The sequence below is a fragment of the Eschrichtius robustus genome, chromosome 8 (genome assembly GCF_028021215.1).
Source record: "Eschrichtius robustus isolate mEscRob2 chromosome 8, mEscRob2.pri, whole genome shotgun sequence".
Taxonomy (NCBI): Eukaryota; Metazoa; Chordata; class Mammalia; order Artiodactyla; family Eschrichtiidae; genus Eschrichtius; species Eschrichtius robustus.
In genome coordinates this window covers 123,384,702-123,403,854 of record NC_090831.1, presented here as the reverse complement: position 1 = coordinate 123,403,854, position 19,153 = coordinate 123,384,702, and the positions used below count along the sequence as shown (strand labels likewise).

The 19,153-nt window shown below is 43.8% G+C and overlaps 1 protein-coding gene across 2 annotated transcripts; it reads right to left on the bottom strand.

Moving 5' to 3' along the window:
• Positions 1–888: 888 nt before the first annotated feature.
• Positions 889–18,572, bottom strand: ZNF212 (zinc finger protein 212). Of its 2 annotated transcripts, none has more exons than XM_068549629.1 (5): positions 18,458–18,572; positions 7,448–7,837; positions 7,189–7,315; positions 5,851–5,940; positions 889–5,048 (listed from the first exon to the last, which is right to left on the bottom strand). In XM_068549629.1, exons 1-5 carry the CDS (start codon positions 18,479–18,481, stop codon positions 4,165–4,167), a joined length of 1,515 nt encoding a protein of 504 aa, XP_068405730.1. In that variant the 5' UTR covers positions 18,482–18,572; the 3' UTR covers positions 889–4,164. The 2 variants fall into 2 exon arrangements, with proteins under 2 accessions (XP_068405730.1, XP_068405731.1); XM_068549630.1 differs by having other exon boundaries at positions 7,189–7,270.
• Between the last annotated feature and the right edge of the window lie 581 nt (positions 18,573–19,153).

Below are 19,153 nucleotides of genomic sequence, written 5' to 3'. Positions count from 1 at the left end.
GGTCATGTCTCTCCTTTTTAGAATGTCCTTCATCTCATCCTTAAAGGTCCAGCTCAAATGTCATCTCTCATAAAGCCTTTCCCAATGTCCTGCAACTTGAAAGTAATTGTTCTGTTACAGAATTTTAGCTGCACTTTCTATCTTCTATTAAAGTCCCTTGACAGCCTGTGAGCCCAAGAACAAAATCTGATTTAACCTTTTATCCCTCCCTCTGTAGACTCTGCACACGGAGGCTACTCAGATATTCACAAAGTCTAAGGCTATGCAAAGGTACAGTACAAGAAGAGAACAGATTTCCACCCCACTGTTCACAGCAGCATTATTTACAATTGTCAAGATATGGAAGCAACCTAAGCATCCATCAACAGATGAATGGAGAAAGATGTGGTACATATATACAATGGACTACTACTCAGCCATAAAAAAGAATGGAATTTTGCCATTTGCAACAACATGGATGGATGTGGAGAGTATTATGCAAGTGAAATAAGTCAGACAGAGAAAGACAAATACTGTGTGATATCACTTATATGTGGAATCTAAAAAATACAACAAACTAGTGAATATAACAAAAAAGAAATAGACCCACAGATATAGAGAACAAACTAGTGGTTACCAATGGGGACAGGGAAGGGGGCAGGGACAGCATAGGGGTAGGGGATTGAGAGGTACAAACTATTATGCATAAAATAAGCTACAAGGATATATTGTACAGCACAGGGAATATAGCCAGTATTTTATAACTATAAATGGAGTATAACCTTTAAAAATTGTGAATCACCTGTAACTTACTTGTACATCAACTATACTTCAAATAAAAAAAATTTTTTTTAAAGGAAATGTATTTTGATAGAATGTAAACTCAACTAGGGCAAAGACTGTTGTTCTGTACACTGACATACCCCAAGTATTTAAAACAGTACCTAAATAATAGGTGCTCAACATATATTTGTTGAATAAAAGAAATGAACAAGGGAAGCTTTCACAAAAGGGGGCCTACGAACTGAATAGTGAAAAATAAATAGTCCTCGGTTCACAGAGAAGGGCATTCCCCAGAGAGGGAAAGCCTGAGCTGAATTCGGTCATGGGAAAGTATGGCTTATTGACTAAATGACGGGAATCCCACTGTGGCAGCAGCATAGAGAATTTAGTGTGAAAAGTGAACCAACCCAGAGTAGGTTAGGTTGTCCAAGTCTTGAGCTCTACACTTAAAGCTTGCTGTTTATCAGTAGCCAGTGAGTGCGCGGCAAGGCTTTGAGGAAAGCCCACGTCCAATCTGTCTTCCAGGACAACCACCCCGGTAGCAAAAAGGACGTGATTAAGGGTAGGAGACCGGTTAGGTTACTGAGTGAAAACCAGGTGGGCGATGATGAGGCCCTTACCCGGTGGAATAGGAAGAAGATTGGACAGATCAGTCTCTGATGTTTGGCATTTCACTCTTCACTGTATGTTGATTTAATCTCACTTGATCATCCCTGTCCTTGAGGCAGTTGCACAGTCTTGTTTCCTTCTCATCACCCAGCAGAGCAGACTTCCAATGAAGGACAGTTGAAGCAGGCAAGATTTTTTGTTATCACTTGAAACAGTGTATTGTGTGTGCAGAGCATGACCTGGAGATCCTGTTAAAAATGCAGATTCTGATTCAGTGAGTCTCAGAGCCCGCCTTTCTACCGAGCTCCCAGGGGGTGCCAATGCTGCTGGTGCAGAGACCACACTTTGGGCAACAAGGACTTAGAATCCAACCCAGACACGAGGTACTTAATCGTGGTCAACCAGAAGCAACAGAGCCCGTGGTGCAGTGCGCGAGCACTGAGGCAAGACGGCCTGGTTCACAGCCAGCTCTGCTTCTACGTCACCTCTGCTTCTACGTCACCTCTGCTTCTACGTCACCTTTCAGGTCTCCTCCCGCATCTCATGTGTGAAACGGGGTAATAATCAAACCCACCACATAGGGTCTTGTGAGGATTAAGTTCACTTTTATGTGAAGAACTTAAAACAGTGACTAGCACATGAGTGCTCAGTAAACATTAGCCATTAGGACACTAGTCTGATGGATTAAGACAATCATTTCCCTGCCTCAAGAAGAACCTAACTTCGCTGGAGAAACAGGACCCTATCTTGTACTTTTTCTCCCCATGATGCGAGGCAAAGGCTGGTCACGTTAAAGCACTCACTGGGAGGTAAGAATAGTCAAGGATGGGATAGGGGGTATCTCTAATGCAAAAACTCGCAGGCAGGAGACTGGAGAAGCGATTTAGGAGAGACGCTCCAGACGTTTTCCTCCGTACAGTGAAGCTGAGCACCTCTCACGGCGCTGCCCTACGACAGCTTCCCTCCACGTTCCGTTTCTACACCAAGATGATCCCTTACCTTACAGCGACCAAGCTCATTTTTATCTATTTATTTGTTTCTTCTCAACCCCACATCCCACTCACTCCTCCCATGGGCAACCATAATGCCTGTATATAACTTTTCGCTTCTATGTGTTCTTACAAAGCGATTTGTTTTGTGTGCATGTTTTTAATTTACAGAAATGGTATTGTGTTATAGATCTCATTCAACTTCTTACATTCGCCACTAAGCACCATGTTTAAGATGGACCCATACGGCCACATGTGTAGCTAAGCCAAGACCCCTAACTGCTCCCCAGGACTCCTGGTGCACCCACCGTGTCTCACCTGCCCTCTCTACCTCCCAACGTTCAGACGCTCAGACTGCCTGCAGCCCTCGACTACCACAGGTGTTGGTGAGTATTCCCATACACGCCTCTTCTCATCTCCCTAGGTTTAAGGAAGGATGCAGGTCAGGCTACGCCATCAGGCCTCTGGCGCTGCTCCAGGTCAGGCACCGCCTCCATCTTGGCCCCAGGAGGGTATTCTTGACAAATGCAGAAAAACATCAAATAGGAGTTTTGTGGGGGGTTTTTGGTTTTTGTTTTTTGTTTTGCTAGTAGTAAGTTTTATTCTAGGCAACTGCAAACATCAAAGGGGACATTCACATAGGACCCAGGAGCCCACTCTCATCTCCCCAAACAACAGTGGGGCAGGCATTCAACACTCCTGAGAGATGGGCATCTGTGTGCTTTTTTCCCATCATCTCAGGAATAGTCAATCCCAGAACTACTGTGGAAAGCGTGTGATCTGAACAACCTCAAGAAACAACTGGTATAATAAAAACCAACTCAAGTAACCACTGGTATAAGCTGAACAACCTTAAGTAAAAAGTAGTCTTCTACACTGGGAGGCTGCAGAACCGCAGCAAGGATGGGATGGAAGAGCAGAGAGAAACCCAAACTCAAGAGAAGCAGGACCGTATCTCAGCTCCTTTACAGGACCCTTCATTCCCAACAGGGGCTCTGGGGTCTAACCCTACTACTCTCCTCCTCTCGGTCAGGTAGCCCTATTCCGAGTGCCAAGCACCCGCTCAAGAGGGAGCCCAGCACTACGGCCCTGATCTCTGGCCTAACTGAATGTGGGTGGGCTAAAAGAGCCCCATAAATGATCCCCTCCCAGAGGGCAGGCCCAGTCCCCATGTTAGGAACAACTTCTCCAACTCTGGAAATTTAAAAATTGCCAGACTTTTTTTTTTTTAACCAACTAAAATCTAATTCCAAGAAAAAATGTTCTTCAGAGCAGGGTAAGCAGTTCATTTAAATTATTTCTTCTACTTGTTATTAACAAGGAGATGACAAAAGAAGAGCAACGAGAGGGCTATGCTTCCACACGTCTGCTCGCTCCTTTGGCCCGACTCAACCCTCGGGAAGACCTGAATGCCGGGACGGGCCCTGGAACAGGCCACCAGCCCTGCGGGCTCAGAGAGCCAACCCCAGCCCACGACTATCAGCTCGGGTGGGAAAAGCAGAGACTTGACGGTGCCACAGAGATGGCAAGCTCGGCAGCAGGGTAAAGGCAGCAGGAGAGGCCTGGCCCCGACTCTTCCTCTTCCGCGGTTTTCAGGACAGCCTTTGGGCTCGGCCTGGCCCCGACTCTTCCTCTTCCGCGGTTTTCAGGACAGCCTTTGGGCTCGGCCTGGCGCCTGGTCAAGGGAAAGCAAATCAAAGTGACTCCCCGCAGAAAGAAGTCAGTCCCTGACGCTACACTGTCTCTTCGGGGGGACAGTGCCAGCCCCCTCCGCCTCCCCCAGTCGGGCGAGGGGCTGGCACCCCTAAAGCAGGCCGTTGGGCCTTCCGGGCTCCAGGGCTGGCCCGCCCCGCTCCCGCTGATGGATCTTCTGGTGCTGCAGGAGGTGCTGCTTCTGGACAAAGCTCTTCTCACACTCCGGGCAGCTGTAGGGCCGCTCGCCCGTGTGGATGCGCTGGTGCCGCACCAGGTCGGACGGGTGGCTGAAGCTCTTGCCGCAGTAACCACAGATGAGGGCGCTCCGGCTTTTCCTCCAAGGGATGTGGCCGGGCAGGGCGACCAGGCTGTTGGGTGAGAAGCGCTCCTGGACGCGGTGGCCGGCACCGGGCCCCTCCTGCAGGTGGCAGCGCTGGTGGGTCAGCAGGCTCACCCTGCAGCTGAAGCTCCTCGTGCACACATCACACTGGTGCAGCTTCTTCGCCTTCCAGGGCTGGGGCTTAAGCCGGGGCCGGGGCCGGGGCCGGGGCCGGGGCCGAAGGCTCTCCTCTGGCTCCGAGGCCGTGTAAGGCTCCCATCCTGAGTGGGTCCGCAGATGTGCGGCCAGCTGCTGCTTACAGCGGAAGATGGCCTCGCACTCGGAACATCCGTAGGGGCCAGCAGTGTCCCTTTTCAGCTTCAGGCCCTGCCCACACTGCTGACCCAGCTGCAGCTGCCTGTTAGACTTCTGCTTCGGGGGGCAGCCCAGAGTTCTGCCACCGCTAGGGTCTCTACTGCCCTCCATGGGCTCCTCTGGATTAGTGTCCCCGGGACCTGATTCCAAGAGGACAGAACGTCCCTGACCATCCCAGAGCTCGGGCTGCTCCGGGCTCAGGAAAGCGTGCTCTTCGGCAATGCCCGAGAACTCTCCAGGAAGATCCGCAGAGCCGTCCTGCGTGTACTGTATCTCCTGCTTGATCATAACCCCTTCCACTGCCAAGAGAAAGAAGAGCCACAAAAAAGATCACATTCTAGCACCTTCGGTTTTTTCAGAGCTGAACAAACATCTGTGAATTTCAGAAGGGCTCAAATCAAAGCACCCCAGGATCAAGGGAGTCAGGATAATCCGGAAGAGGATGAGACAGACTGGGCTGCAAGACCTGAAAGAGTAACCTACACTCAGGTAGAGACATACTGATCGGAGATCCGAACATGTCATTCTTACAGAACAGTGTTATAAATTCTCCAAGCTTGTCCACAAATTTGTATTCAACTCTGTGGAAAATGGTAAAATATACATAGGTAACACCTAAGCTAATTTAAGTGTTACAGAGTGTTAAAATAATAAATGTGAATAATTTTAAAAAACCAAACAACTAAACCTATAGCTTAAAAATTCATGTATCCAGCTCTGTTCTTCCTGCATATTCCCCCCAAATTACCTGGTTTACAACGGTTTCTCCTGCCCCTTACCCAGTGAGCTTCACTCCTGAAGATCTGACCAACCCTATTCTCAATCTCCAGAGGGTTTTGACTAAGGCCTGTTAGACACTCTACACTGTCTGCAGGGCATACAGAAGTATGACACGGCCGTGAACCTTAGGGGCTCCACACAGCAGTTAAGGAGGTAAGATACACGTGTAACAGGTGAACTGATGATAATCATAAAGGACTTTAGAACAAATAAGTGCCAGATGAGGTTACTAACAATCAGTGTTTGGCAGTTTAGCAGTGGGGCAGCTCACTGCAGGCTGCAGGGAGCGGGCATGGGGTGGAGTATTCTGGAGCCACTCACCTGGGTGGACACCACGAGAGTCTTCCTCCTCCAAGTCACCCAGCATCTCCGTACCCAACTCCGCTTCTCCTTCTGGCTGGCCAAGCACCTCTGGGTTGGAAACGGCACAGTGTGAGCCCAGGAGAGAGTACTGGTCATTTGCCGATGAACAAGGTGACCAATGTCAAGGAGCTGATATTAAAACTTCAAAAGATTCAAAGTCACTTTCCCTTAGCAGTTTGGGACAATTAGAAAATTATGGCCAATTCGAGTGATCCATTCAGCTAACTGCTGCCTTCAACGCCCCTTCTCAGCCGCTTGAGGCGCAGGTGGTCAGGCTTCAGACCCCACTGCTTTCCTTCCAACACCACCATTGCCACCCACGGACATGGGCTCCTCTCCGGGTATCTAACTTCATCTGGGCTACAGCACTGCAAGGTAAGGTCAGCACCGCTATCCCCCACTATGACAGACAAGCAAACAGCCACTAGCAGAACACGTGACCCAGTCGAGGTCACACAGTCCCATCTCTGACCCATTTGCTACTTCCCTCCCCCTCACTTCGCTCCAGGCACGCTGGCCTTCTTGACAAGCCTCCACGGACCTAGGTTCTAAAAGATTTTGTCAACCAAACAAAATGCATTTATTATGTAATAGCCTATATTTTACATATAAAGATGTACATCTATCAATCGGCACTTCTCATCAACACAAAATGAACACTGGGACCACAAGGACCGTCTGTAATTCCAGGTAAACGCCAAGAAACAGTGTTTGGTGAGCCCATGCTGTCTGCCCATCCCAGGTAACAAAGGATTTCTTGTCAAGCAGTCCTAAGTATTAAAAGCAGCATGAGGAACCCTAGCCGTGTTATACTCTAAGGCACACGATGACATCTTATCTATTAGTAAATATTATCAAGAACTGACTGGGACTTCCCTGGTGGCGCAGTGGTTAAGACTCCATGCTCCCAGTGCAGGGGGCCTGGGTTTGATCCCCGGTCAGGGAACTAGATCCCACATCCATGCTGCAACTAAGAGTTCACATGCCACAACTAAGGAGCCCGCCTGCCGCAACTAAGACCTGGTGCAACCAAATTAATTAACTAATCAATTAATTAAAAATAAAAAAGAACTGACTGCATGAACACAGAGAAGAAATACCAAATGCACAACACCAAGACCTTTCCAAAAGTCTTCATAAATTGAGGGCCTGGAGACTCCCATTTCTCAACCTGGCTGAGGCCAAGAGAGGATGCACGGCCCACTAGAATCACAGGTGCAGCCTGGCTCACAAGCTACCTGGCCAAGAATTGCAGGATGCCTGAGAGCGAGTTCTAGGGAGAAAACCGCTACTTACTTAGAGAGACCAGAGTCTCGTAGTTGCTTTTCATCACGTTCGTGTACAGCTCCTTCTGCCAGTCCTCCAGGTTCTCCCACTCCTGCTCTGAAAAACAGACTCCATCATTTTCAAGTGACCTGGACACCTGAAATCACAAACGTCACACAGTGAGTGTCCCCTATCAAAGCCACGAAGGAAAAGCCAGCCACTGAGAATCTTCACTAACAAAGGGCTGGGCCCACCCCATCTGGTCTGACTCTCAAGCCTCAAGGCTAACCTTGGGGGCCTCGCCCTTGCTGCCCGGGGGCAGCCGCAGGACCCAGAAGTTCCTGTTCCTCAGCAGGTTCTCCACGTTCTCCAGCCGCCTCTGCAGCAGCCCGTACTCCTGCAGCAGGGTCCCCAGCACGGCCCACTTGCCCTCCAGCTGGTTCCCCAGCTCCACGGCCGTCTTCTCGCAGTCGGCCAGCTTCTTCTCGGCCGTCCCCGTCCGGCCCTCCAGGCTCTGCAGCCGGGCGGCCTGGGACTCCATCTTCTTCTCCACAGCTTGAATAGCGGCCACCACTGTCCAGAGTGAGATATCTGTGGTCTGCAAATAGGAGCTTTTCTCTGGTGCTTGTGGGGGCAGCGTGGAGGAAGCCAAAGGGGTGGAGCGGTGCTTCCTCCTGTGCTGAAGAACCAGATACGGGGTCAGGCAGTCAGTGTCACTTCCAAACAACAGGTGAAAAAGCACAACGGGTCCAGTGGGTCCAGGAGCGCTTACAGCACCTAGTTTCTACTTCTTTCCTTTTTTTTTAATTTAAAAAGCATGTGCGGGGCTTCCCTGGTGGCGCAGTGGTTAAGAATCCGCCTGCCAATGCAGGGGACACGGGTTCGAGCCCTGGCCTGGGAAGATCCCACATGCCGCGGAGCAACTAAGCCCGTGTGCCACAACTACAGAGCCTGCGCTCTAGAGCCCGCAAGCTACAACTACTGAGTCCGTGTGCCACAACTACTGAAGCCTGTGCGCCTAGAGCCCGTGCTCCACAAGAGAAGCCACGACAGTAAGAAGCCCGCGCACCGCAACAAAGAGGAGCCCCGATTGCTGCAACCAGAGAAAGCCCGCGCACAGCAACGAAGACCCAACACAGCCATAAATAAATAAATAAATAAATAAATAAATAAATTTTAAAAAGAGATTAAGAGGCATATACCACTTAGTAAACTAATAAAAGCATGAAGAACATAAAAAAATAAATAAAAATAAAAAGCAGGTGCTTTTACATTCTGATACTGCAAACTATACATCTATACTGTAACAAGAAAAAACTGAAAAGAAGAAAGAAAGAAAAACGTATGTAAAATACCACCATCCAGAAATAAGCTGTTGGAATTTTGGTGTATTTCCTATAAGTTTTTTTCATCTTTTAACTCGTTTCGTTTTCAACAAAACTGCAATCATATTGTACGTGTTTTGTTACCTGTGTTTCACTGTCAGCATATTCCGTAAGACTTTCCTGCATCAGTATTCATTTTTTAAGCCCATTTCTTTCTACTTGATATTTTGGACTATTTCTAATACTTTGCTATGATAAATGATGTAACTTACATCCACACTCAACTTCACATTCCTGCTTGACTTCGTAGTTGATCACGTCAGCCCTGCTAAAAACCTTTCAATGGCTCCCCACAATCAAGACAAAATTCCTTAGCAGGACCTACAAGACTCACCTCATTCATCTTTGCACCCTAGCAACTAGTATAGTGAAAACACCTACTAAATCCTTCATAAACATTTACTTAAATGACTTGACTAAGTCCTCGGACATTGTCCTTAGACTTCACATTTTTATGGTCTGTCCCTGACAGTAGAAAAATCACTGTGGCTGAACCTCAAAATTACTAAAACCAATACTTGGGAAGTCTTCCTGAACTGCCCTCTTGCTCCCACTGTCCCACTGCATGTTCATTTCAGTCCTAAACCCCTGAAACTTCATATTCTCAAGTGTAACAGCATACACTTGATTCAAGGCTGCTTCTCTAACCATAATGAGGACGCTGAGAACAAGGCATTGAAAGGAAATATCTTTGAAAGAACTGCTAGGGCCAGAGCTTATGGTCTGGAGAAAGAGGGGACAAGATGAAACCAACCAGCACAGAACTGAACACTTAAGTTTGGCCATGACCTACTCCAGTTAACCAACTCAGTTCATTATTAAGCATACGAGTCAAAAGCTTAAATATCCCCCTTAAAAAAGATTTAAAGAAAAGTTTAATGTAAAAGAAAAATACAAATGAAACAAAAAAAAATTAGATTGCTGGGTAAATTCATTTCATCACATGTTCTGCTTTTAACTTTAAGGTCTCTAAGTCTCTAGTTTTTTGGAATCTCCTCTTTTCTTTCTGTGGCCAGCACTGTGTTGCTTTCTAGCACTTTTTCCAAACAGGAAGGTGGGTTGGGATCTGAGCAGAGGAATATCATCCCTCCTCTTCCACATAGTCAAAGGCTAAAAAGAGCAAGCAAGCCAAGGTTCCTCTTTTCTCTTGTTTTAAATTATCTATCATGACAGAAACAATTTGAATGTCCATCAACTGGTGAATGGATAAACAAACAAACTGTGTCCATTCATATGTTATGGGTTGAATTGTGTCTCCCCAAAAAGATATGTGGACGTCCTAACCCCTAGTACCTCACAACGTGATTTTACTTGGAGATAGTCTTTACCGAGTAATCAAGTTAAAATGAGGTCATGACGGTGGGCTCTAATCCAATGTGACTGGTGTCCTAATAAAGAAGGAGAAATACAGACAAACACACAGAGAGAGAAGAGACAATGTGAAGGCACATACAGGGAGAAGACAACCACGTGAAAATGGGAGGCAGAGGTTGGAGTCATGCTGCAACAAGTCAAGGAAACACCTGGCACCACCAGAAGCTAGGGGAGAGGCATGGAACTGACTCTCCCTCACGGTCCTCATAAGGAACCAATCCAGTGGACACCCTGATTTCAGACTTCTAGCCTCCGGAACTGTGAGACAGTACATTTTTTGGTTAAGACACCTAGTTGGTGGGATTTTTTTTACAGCAGCCCTAGGAAAGACATATCATATATCAGAATACTCCTCAGCAATAAAAAGGAACAAATTATTGAGACTTGTAACAACATGGGTAAATATCAAAATCACTAGGCTACGTGAAAGAAGCCAGACACAAAATGCTACATACTGTATTCCATTTACGTGACATTGAGGAAAAGGCAAAACTATAGACACCAAACAGAGATCAGTGGTTGCCAGATGCTGGGACTGGGGGAAATTAATTACTTAGGGGTAATTTCTGGGATGATGACAATATTCTATAACTTGGTAATATGATGGCTACACATTTTTCAAAACTCACTTAACTACAGTTATGCGGAAGGAGTGAATTTTACTGTATGTAAATTATATCTCAGTAAACAGCACTCAGAATGTTAAGGAAGGAGAAAATATTAGCTATCATAAAAGATACCATAAACAAAGTCTAAAAACAAACAGGGAGAGAATATTTGTAAACAGCATATGAAGTGCAAAGAAAAGATAAACAACCCAAAGATAAAACTGCAACTATAAATAATTTGCGAAAGTGGAAATGCAGGTGGTCAATAAGCCAATGAAAAGACAGCCACATTAGCAGTCAGGAATGCAGATACAACCAAGTGAAACCACTTTTCACCCACGAGGTTGAGAAATATGAAAGAAAGGGACAGGAACATCATTCAGAGCTGACTATGACATGGTAAAACTGGCACTTTCATAACACTCCTGGAAGGAATGAAAAATACTACAAACTTTGAGGAAAGAAAATATCCAGAAAGTCATTAAAAACCCTTTCACCTAGTAATACCACTATGGGAATCTTCAAAAATAAACGGCATTATTGTTTAGTGACATACATACAAAGATGATTACTGGCAACATTCTCTGGACTAGCCAAAACCTGGAAATAATCTAGATATCAAATTTTTTTTTTTTGGCCACACCGCGTGGCTTGTGGTATCTTAGTTCCCCAACCAGGGATTAAACCCGGGCCATGGCAGTGAAAGCACCGAGTCCTAACCACTGGAACGCGAGGGAACTCTCTCTAGATGTCTATTAATAAGAGGATGGTTAAATAAATTATGGCACAACCAAAGATGATGTTATATGACTGTTATAAAGAATGAGTTAGAGCTATATGTATGGTTTGGAAGACTGTTCATCATACATTGATAGGCTGTCAACTTTTAGGGAAATATATTTATTACGACTTCATTTTCCTAAAGACGAGAAAAGATACGTGTATATGTTTCCACACACAGAAAGGTTTGGGAAGATATTCACCAAACTATACTAACACGAGTCAGCCTCAGAATATGAGAGAGAGGAATTTTAATCTTTGATGATAAATTATTGCTTGTTTGACTTTTTCAATAAACACGTATTCCTCCATAATTTTTTTCTTAAATTCCATATATAAGAATATTCCTGAAGGTAGTGAGAAATTTTTTAAAAGTATACTTACACTGACCGTATTTCTAGATTTTCTGGGACAGTCCTGCTTGCATATTGTATCATAGTGTCAGATCATGTATCATACATTGGGCCTGCAGCCATGGTCTGAACCCCATTAAGTACAAGACACAGCCCCTGTTGTTAAGACACCTACAATCTGCTTGAGTAAAACACTAAACAATTAAATAACGCTCTAAAGTGATACTTGCTTAAGCTGGACTAGATGATATTTAAGGTCACTTCTAACTCTGAGATACCATGACATTTTAATATTGAATAGTTAAAAAAAGAATATTTACATAATACATAAAATATATAAAGTAGTGACAACAAATCTCCACGTAACCACCACTCAGTTTAAAAAATTAATTAATTAAAATTAAATATATATGTATATACACACATACACACACATATACACATGCACACAGCATACCTTGGAGATACTGTGGGTTCTTAAAGCAAGTATCACAATAAAGCAAGTCACATGAATTTTTTGGTTTTCTAGTACATAGAAAAAGTTATGTTTACACTATTCTGTAGTCTAATGCAATGGCATTACGTCTAAAAAAAGTATATACCTTAATTAAAAAATTAAATTTTTTCAGCTAAAAAATGCTGACCATCATCTGAGCCTTCTTTCTGTAATATTAACATCAAAGTTCACAGATCACCATAACAAATATAATAACAATGAAAAAGTTCAAAATATTTTGAGAATTACCAAAATGTGACACAGAGACACAAAGTGAGCAAATATGTTGGGAAAATGGTGGATGACAGACTTGCTCAACACAGCGTTGCCACAAACCTTCAGTTTTTAAGAAACACAGTATCTACCAAGTGCAATAAAGCAAAGCACAATACAATGAGGTATGCCTGTGTGTGTATGTGTGTGTTTTATATATATCACCTTTACAGTCCTTTGTGCAACTCTCTGAGTAACTACTATCCCAAATTTGGTTTTTACTATTAACTGCCCTTTTTCATGTTTGGTTTTTTTTTAACGTTTGTTTCCTAAAAAAATATATTCTTTTGGGGCTTCTCTGGTGGTGCAGTGGTTGAGAATCTGCCTGCCAATGCAGGGGACACGGGTTCGAGCCCTGGTCTGGGAAGATCCCACATGCCGCAGAGCAACTGGGCCCGTGAGCCACAATTACTGAGCCTGCGCGTCTGGAGCCTGTGCTCCGCAACAAGAGAGGCCGCGATAGTGAGAGGCCCGCGCACCGCGATGAAGAGTGGCCCCCGCTTGCCGCAACTGGAGAAAGCCCTCGCAGAGAAACGAAGACCCAACACAGCCATAAATAAAATAAATAAATTAATTTTTTAAAAAAAGTTAAGGATGTACCTCACATATCTTAAAAAAATATATATATATATTCTTTTAATTTTGCATGTTTTAGGATTTTATATGAACAAGTCGCTCTTCTACAACTCCTGGGAATAGCCTGTTGTTGCAGGTGGCTTTAATTAATTCATTTTCATTGCTGTATAATATTCCATCATGTGACTATACCACAGTTTATTTTTCTATTCCACTATTGATGTTTCCCCATCTCTGTCATTACAAGCAGTGCTATGATAAATAGAATTGTGTCTGGCTTCTAGTGGACATGGGCAAGTTTCCCAAGGGTATAGTCCTAGGAGGGGAATTGTTGGCTCATAGGGTATATACACATCCTGAACTTAGGCAGATACTGTCAAATGTTTTCCAAAGCAGTCATACCAATTTCATTCCTGTCAGAAGTCTGTAAGTATTCTGGCTGTTCCACAGCTTCATCAACATTTGTTACTGTCAAACTAAAATTTGTGTCCCTCTAGTAGATCTGAAATGATACCTCATCATGGTTTTAACCTGCATTTTCCTTGATTTTTAACAAGGGATAAGCATCTTTTTTACGTTTATTGGCCATTCAAACTTCCCCTTCAGTGCTGAAATCTTTAATCCATTTATCTTTTGGGTTATCTGACTTCTCATAGGATCTATGAGGTTGTCTCATACAATTTCTCTGTAAATTCTGTATACTAATCTTTATCAGTCATATGTGTTACAAATAACTTCCCTTATTTGTGCCTCATTTTAAAATTCTCTTTATTATCACTTGATTAAAAGTCCTTAGTTTTAATGTAGTTGAGTTTTATCAGTATTAATTCTTTTGTGGTTTGAACTTTTGTGTCAGGTGTAAAAAAAAATCTATATCCCACAATACTGTCTTCTAAACACTTGATAGTTTTGACTTTCACATTTAAGTATTTATCTCAACTAGAACTGAGACAGTATTTGTGTACAGTGCAAGCCTCGATTTTCATATGGAAAGTCAATACATCTAATACTATGTAATGAAAAATCCATCATTTACCCACTAATTTTTAATGCTATCTCTGTCATAAATCAAGTTTTCATACATACAGTCAGTCTGTTTCTGGCATCTCTGTTCTGTTCTATGGGTCAATTTTTCTACTGCTTTACCAAAATTACCATCTTAATGACCACAGCTTTTTGATAATTATTGATACAAGTCCCACCTCCTTATTTTACAGGAGTATCTTGACTAATTTTGGCCCGTGGATAGTTTACAAGCTCGAAAGGTTTCATAAAAATATCTTTAGAGAGTTTGTTTGGCACTGCATCAAATCCATAGATAAATTTGAGAAGTGACATCTTTAGGATAAAATGTTTCAATTCACACACACAGTATATACTCCTTTTGTAAGGTATTTTTAAATACCTTTTGGTATTTAAATATATTCCATAGGTATCTGTTCCAATCATCAATTGCTATATCATAAATAATTCCAAAATTTGTGGCTTAAGACAACAACATCTATATTGTTCACGAATCTGCAATTAAAGGAGGGTTTGTCAGGGACAGTTTGTGTCTGCCCCACTCCATGTCAAGCAGAGCAAATCATAGGCATGTAGGTGCTGGAATCACCTGAAGAATCCCAAGCCACATGGAGAGGGATGTTGTTGGTGGTGATGGTGATGTTCTGTTCAACAACCCTACCTAAGGTCCCAGTCTACAGTCAGCATCAGCCACCAGAACACACTTTCATTTCTAATGGGGTGTTTTTGCCTTCTCTCTTTTTTCATTAATCTCTCTGAACATTGAAATTATATATTGATATGTGGATTTAAAAAATTAGTATTATCCTCTATATCTGTGCTGTCCAATATAACAGCCACTAGAAACATGTGGATGCTTAAATTTAAATTAATTAAAATTAAATTAAAAATTCAGTTCCTCAGCTACTGAGCCACATTGCAAGCGCTCAAATAGCCACATGTACTTTGTAGCTACTATACTGAACAGGACAGAGAGAATATTTCCATCATCTCAGAAAGTACTATTGAATGCACTACACCCTTACTAGTTTTTTTCTGCTTGATAAAATACTAAGGTTGTGTTAAAATTTCTACTGTGATAATGAATTTTCCTTGTAGTTCTATCAATTTTTGTTTTATATATTTTGAGACAATATAATTAGGTGCACATAAGATTAGAACCGTCCTATCAGCCTGGTAAATTGAGTCTTTTACCATTATAAAAGTAGTAGTAGCCCTCTATCTCTAGCAATATTAATACAGTTAAGCCATTTTTCTTTTGATTAGTATTAGCCTGGTTACATGTTTTCATATCCTGTTATATTCAACCAGTTCTATAGCTTTATCTTTCAGTTGTATCTCTTATAAGCCATTTGCTGAACTTTAACCAATCCTATCAATCTTTGCCTTTTAACTAGAACATTTAGTCCATTTACATTTATTGTAATTGTTTATTTTTTTAATTATCTTTAACTTTTTTGTGCTATTTATCCCATCTTCTTTCTTGCCTTCTTTTAGATGACTTTTTCTTATTCTATTATCCCCCCTTTTAAATTGTAAGTTATACAGCCAATTTCTAGTCTTTTAGCAACCATCCTAGAAATTACTTACAGACCTTTAAATATCTGAATTCTGATCATCTCTTCCTAACGTTTACATCAATGCTGCCATGTATTTTAATTCTGCCTTTGTTCTTAACCCACAAGAGATTATTACTGTTTTATTCAGCCAATAGTTGTTTAGATTTACCCATTTTAATGGATCATCATACTTTCTTACGCTTTCACTTTCCACTTGAGATAATTTTCCTTGTACCTGAAGTATATCCTTTAGAACTTCCTTTAGTGAGAGTATATTGGTAACAAATTGTCAGTTTTAATTTGTCTGAAAATATTTTATTTTACCGTTTTTTTTTGAAAGATACTTTTGCACAGCTTTCAAATAGGGGATTACATAGTTATTTTCTTTTAGCCCTTTGATGAAACCATTCTACTGTTGGCTGGCTTCCACTGTTGCTGAGAAGCTGAACCTCATCAGCCTTACAATGGTTCATTTGAAGTTAATCTTTTTTGTTTGGCTGTTTTAAGAATTCTCTCTGCCTTGTATTCTGTACTTGCACTATTATGTGTCTAGGTAGAGATTTCTTTATGTTTATCCTGACTGGGATCCACGGGACTTCTAAGTATTAGTACTTGCATCAGTCCTACAATATCCTCAGCCATTAGCTATTCATCAAATATGTCCTCCAGCGCAGATTGTGTGTGTGCATGTGTGTGTGTGTGTGTGTGTGTGTGTTTCCTACTGGAATTCCAATATGTTTTTCTTCTGGAATTGCAATATCTGAAATCTCTGAAGGTCTAATTTTGTTGCCCATTAATTTTACTGGCTTTTTCTCATAGTTTTTCATCACTTTTTGGATAACTTTTTATTGTGAATTCATTTTTCTTGGAATTTTATCTGAGAATTATCTGAAGTCTGAGTTAAGTGTAGACTCCTCTGGAGAAGATCTGTGTTTATTTCTTATAGACGGCTGGAGGCTCTACTTTAAACTAAATTCTTGGCTTAAGGTTTCCCAGACACCAAGGTCATGTGAATTCAGGCAATAAACCCACTTGAGAGTCAACATGAATTCTCAAGGGGCACCTTGCACCCATCTCCCAGCACCAAGGTTTGACATGATTTTCTCTGCAATCACTCCTTGGGGGTAAGAGCTTACTTCCAGTTCACGCTGAACGTTGCCCTTTGAAGTCTCAGTTTTATGAGACTGGAGTAGGAGGCGTCTTAGACTCCCCACCGTAGGCTCTGAGTTTTGTCTTCTATTTTCCAGGCCCCTTGAGGTCATAAACACTACAGATGAATGTTCAGCAAATGCCCTCAAAGTTGGCTTCAGAACTCTGCTTACCTCTTAAGCGCTCCATCTTTCACTTAGTCTTTGGGCTCCACGTATTCTTTACTAGCTACATTTCAAATATATTTGGTTTTCCCCCTCAGCATTTTTAGTTGTTTTCATCAGGGCACCCACTTGGCCATACTGTCAAATAAGAGGTACAGAATCTTCATCTGAAGATGAGAAAAGAAATATGCTCGAGGACAATTTAAATACGTTCTGCAATGACAGATCCATAAATTACTTAAAGCATAGTTGGGGATTCTGGAGGATCTTTAAGACTTCTTTTTAACAAGGTCTGTTGAAGACATGTAGGTAACCGCACTGACCAGTCAAGAAGTACTCTGGAAATTAGTAACTTGTCCTCCTGCCTGACTTTAGTACTACAATTTGATCTTGGGGAAAAGGCAAGTCTTTGACTGGATCACCTTAACTTAAAGGAATCAAACGAGGTAAATATCGTGATATCATGAACATTTGTGTCTTGTTTCCATAATTTGTTGAAAGCAAACACTGTGTTAAGTCTTCCAATCCTACCCCTCTTAGTTCTTACCCACTTCCTACAAGAACCAAACACAACGCACCCAGCTCATGGTCAAGTTTTCACTACAGGATCTCCTTAGCCCTCTACTCCCACAAAGGTCTCACATGATTTTGAAAGTGTTTCTAGATCGAGAAATGCTGCACTAAAAACCAATTAAACTCCATCTACCCTTCCTATAACAAATCATCTTGTATCATCAAAACAACCACCACTTTGTAATGAGTGTCAGAGCTACCAGAAACCTTAGAGATCATCTAGTATCTAGTCCAACACTCTCAACTTACAGCTAAGGAAAAGGAGGCTTCAAGTGAACAAAGTTGCCTAAAATCACTAAAGTGGATAGCTGAGAGCTGAGTTACGGCTGACACCTAGTTTCCCGACACCGTGCCCAAGCTCCGCGTCTTGCCATTCCCTGAATGGGGACGTTTGGGGAAGGGGAAGGGGAAGAGGGAAAGAGATCGACAGCTTCACAGACAAAAGCCTACAACTACACCGTGAGATAACACCTGTCCCAAGGAGAGGAAGCCCAGCCTGACTTCAACCTGCGGCTGCAGCCCAGGGCAGAGTCTGTAGCAGGAGAGCACAGCAGATGGAACGAGGAAAACCCATCAGCCCGAGAACGAGCTGGTCGCAGAGAGGCAGAGTCCTGGGGTCCCCGAAGCACCGGGCAATTTCACTGGCAGTGACGGGGACCCAGGATTTCCAATCCGCGCCCCCTCGCCAGCCTGGAAACGGGCTCTCTTAGGTCGCGACGAAAACGTGTAGGGACGGTAGCAAATCCAAGAACATGAAGCAAACCTCCGAGAAGTTTCTCGGCGAAGGCGCGTGGCACTGGGGCTGTGGCCCGACGCGGAGGAAACCGACAGGGGGAGGGCAGAGCTCTGGGGTTGCGCGGGGAGGTCGGCGTTGACCCACGCCAGCTGCGGACCACGGCCGCCCAGCCCCGCACCTCGAAGCCCCGCCCCGGCCGGGCTCCGCCGTCCCGAACGCGCCCTCGGGTCCGCGCCAGGAGGACTCCTACCCGAGCAGGCGCCGACTCCGCCATGGCTGCCAGTCGCCCCCCAACACCCGGGCCCCGCCTGATACGCCTCGGGGTGCGTGCAGGTCCGCTGGGCACCCCAGACCCCTCCTCGAAGCTGCCCCCAGCGCCGTGTTGATACAAGGTGCATTATGGGAGTTCGGCCCTCCCGGGCCAATACCGGCGCCAGCCGCTCGTCCTCACCGCGCGGCATTCCCTTTGCGCCCCCATGCGGCAGGAGGGTGAACAGCACCTCGGCACTCCGAGCCCGAGAGGGACAAAAGGACTCGGTGTTTCCCAGTCAAGTGCATGTTGGGAATTTAAGGCAAACCCATGGACCTTTTTGTGTCTTCTACGTGCCCAGCGCTCTGGGAGGTGCTTTGAGGGATTCAAAAAAGTGTAAAACTCAGACTTTGCTCTGAGGGAAGAACGTGTAATCTGGTTGGGGAAAAGAGATACGGTCCCAAATGGCAAGCAGTTTTATTCCAAAAGTACACCTGTTATTTCGCTTTTTAGAAACTAGAAATACACTTCTCATATCAGCAGTGGGTCAGGTGCCCAGGCCAACCCCCTGAAGTTTATCAATGATAGTAATCATGCCTTGGAAAATCCAAGATAGCCCTGATTTCATACCCAGCCCACACGCTACACGTTAAACCATGCATTCTGCGTTTTGGATTGAAAAGCATGGTTGTCTTA

Coding starts and splice junctions, on each gene's coding strand:
- ZNF212 (XM_068549629.1), bottom strand. CDS start 18,481: ATGGCGGAGTCGGCGCCTGCTCGG. Junction 7,316..7,447: donor GCAAGGGCGAGGCCCCCAAG/GTTAGCCTTGAG, acceptor TTGTGATTTCAG/GTGTCCAGGTCACTTGAAAA. Junction 5,049..5,850: donor CTCTCGTGGTGTCCACCCAG/GTGAGTGGCTCC, acceptor TTCTCTTGGCAG/TGGAAGGGGTTATGATCAAG.